This window comes from Nicotiana tabacum, chromosome 2 (genome assembly GCF_000715075.1).
Source record: "Nicotiana tabacum cultivar K326 chromosome 2, ASM71507v2, whole genome shotgun sequence".
In the NCBI taxonomy this organism is placed as follows: domain Eukaryota; kingdom Viridiplantae; phylum Streptophyta; class Magnoliopsida; order Solanales; family Solanaceae; genus Nicotiana; species Nicotiana tabacum.
Window position 1 is genome coordinate 25,181,737 of NC_134081.1, and position 3,047 is coordinate 25,184,783.

At 31.0% G+C, this 3,047-nt stretch overlaps 1 protein-coding gene across 1 annotated transcript; it reads right to left on the minus strand.

The window, feature by feature from the left end:
• Positions 1-261: 261 nt before the first annotated feature.
• Positions 262-642, minus strand: LOC107774896 (uncharacterized). The gene has a single exon (XM_016594551.1). The coding sequence runs from the start codon at positions 640-642 to the stop codon at positions 262-264; it is 381 nt and encodes a 126-aa protein (XP_016450037.1).
• Positions 643-3,047: the final 2,405 nt, after the last annotated feature.

Sequence of the window (3,047 nt, forward strand, 5' to 3'; positions counted from 1 at the left end):
AACCGAAACTTTCTCAACATTCAGTGCCACAACTTAAGCTTGTTGTTTGATAATAGATTCTGCCGCTTGTAGCTCATTCAACAATTTTGCAAGTGATAAATCCATTTTGTTTATATTATAGTTCAATCAAAATTGTTGAAAACTGTCAGGCAGAGTCTACAGGACCATCTCAACTTGAGATTCCTTATCAATCACAGCTCCTAGGACATCCCGTTCATTCAGAAGATCCATCATCTTCAAAATATGGTCCCTAACTGATGATCATTCAACCATCTTGGTATTCAAAAGGGCTTTCATGGCTGTCTGCTTAGCCGCACGATTTTGCTCACCGAACATCTCTTTGAGATTTTCGAGCATGTCATAAGCAGGCCCCATAGACTGATGCTGATGTTGCAATACATTCGCCATAGAGGCAAGAATGTTACATCGCGCTATCTCATCAGCCTTAACCCATTTTTCATAGGCCTTAACCTGATCATCAGTAGTATCTTCATCAGGTTTTTCTGGGCACTCTTCAGTGATTATGAATTTGTAACCTTCAGCGGTTAGGACAATATCAAAGTTCCTTTTCCAGTCAACATAATTCGGTCCTTCTAACTTGTTTTGGTTCAAAATTGAGGTAAGTGGGTTGAATGAAGACATGGTTAATCTGAGAGATATTCACATTAAATAGATCATTAGTTATGCAATTAGAATAATAAAATTCAAAATAGCACATTACACATAACCATGCTGATTGAACAATTAGATTCGTTAGGAAAACTTAACTATTCATGCAAAATATATAAGTTATGTAAGATATTTACCCCCATAAAAATAGGACCAACTCAGATGGAGAGTAAACTGTCAATTTAAGATTGGTAAATATCACTATTATAAATCCTAGTTTCATTGAATCAACATGTAACTCAATTGGAGAATTAATACAAGTTATAAAATAATTAGAGGCAAAACTACAGTAATCATCTATAATGAATTTATCCGATATGAAAAAGACCTATGTCAGCATATAAATTCAGTATATTATTGTAAAACATGATTGGAACCAATGGGGATTGAACCCTACCATCACTGTTTTCTTTTAAAAGAATTATTAAAAAAAATTCTAAAAAATAGAAAAATGGCCAAAACCCCATCTAAACGACCCCTGAATGCCCGAAAAATGACGTACGTCATGAGCATAGCTGATGGGTATTGCGGTCAATCGGAGTTCGACAGAATTTCAAATTCATGACCTATTTGCAAAATCTATTTTTGGCATTTTTTAGGGTTCTATTTATTTTGACTTGTTCATATCACATAACATACTTATATATATTAATCCATGATTTTAAAACTCAAAATATTATTATAACAATCTCATTTTTATATATATAAAAAATTATTGTTATGGAATAAATACAACAAACATGGGTAAAACAATACTATTTTCATGAAATAGAACACCATTGTTTATACTTAGGTATGTTAACCCATAATTTCAGAATTAAAATACTATTTAAAATAGTCACATTTTTTTGAGAAAACACCATTGTTTTCATAGAATAACTACACCAAATATGTATAATTTAATAACACATTTTAATGTTACTCTATTCATGTTATATTACATTATCTAGTTAAATGTAAGACGACATCTGATACCAATTATTAGAACATGCACAATAGAAGAAAGCATACAACTCAAGTATCACAAACATGTAAACTAGATAATGATTCAATACGGATATTAGAAGCACTAACCTCTTAAAAATGTTGCACAATGTCCTTCACAGAGCAAGAATCCAAGGTTGCAGTCTTCTGCTATACTCCTTGTAAGACCTTAGACGAAATTGTTTGAGTGGGTAAAATAATACAACTCTGAAGAGTGAGTTATTAGGTAAAAAACGTCTTCCTTTTTGTAGACCCGAAATTAAGCCAAAATGGTTTAAAACGTGTAGGGTTCTGCTAGTGCAAGTAGAATCCTACTCTAACTCAAAAGGATAACTTTTCTCCCAAGCCACCTTTTACCTAAGTCTGTTAAGATTTTTATTAGGTATAGAAAGGACCACAGATGAATTAAATCCTACTATAATTCATTGCAGTTTATTCCACTAAAAAACTGTAATTGAACTCCTCAATATGAATTTTGAAAATTCACTAACACTTATTTTAACTCCCCATGTTAAGATTATAAATATCAGTTAATTAAACTAAATCACTAACAATTTAATTTAATCAATTAATTAAATCCTTTATAATTCCGCTTAAACTATTTCATGCGACAGATGCAAAATCCACCGGCCGGATTTTCACATGAAAACTTATAAGCTCACATAAAGGGGTATCATCAAATTCAAAATCGAGTCACGGATTTTATCAACTAATTATTATTTCACAAATGCTATTCGTTATTGTCCAATCTATTAGGCATACACTAACTCTGAATGGAGTTGTACCTTTTGATAAATTAAAACAATGAACAAATCACATTGATCATAATAGCTATATCAAGAGTAGGAGTATAAGCTCATTTAATGAATTAGAGAAAATATTTTATATATATTCAGTACACAAATATATTTTCTCTACTTGGTCCATTCAATATACAATAAGTATACTAGCACAAGAATTTGGAGAAAAACCACTCTCATAATCAAGATAAATTATACTTTAATCTTGTGCTACAATCATCAAGATATTTTGCTCAACAATATCTTCGATTGTGAACATAGTTTATTAATTATGAGAACCGATAATTTAATCTTCTTTGCATGAACTAAGGCTCCATACATTAAATTGTCTACTACATAACTAAAGGACACACATGTAACAAATGATCTATTTAAAATAATACTTTATTGAATTGAATAAATCAAATAAACAATTGTTCCATAAAGCATAAAACACAATATTATATCTAAACCGCATGGTAATAGTATATCCCAAGAGTGCTTGCCTAGACCCATTTTTCGTGTGACCTTTTAATGTATATACAATCAACCCTCTCTATAACACTCTCGTTTGTTCCTATATTTTTAGGCTTTTATGGTGAATGGCTGTTATAC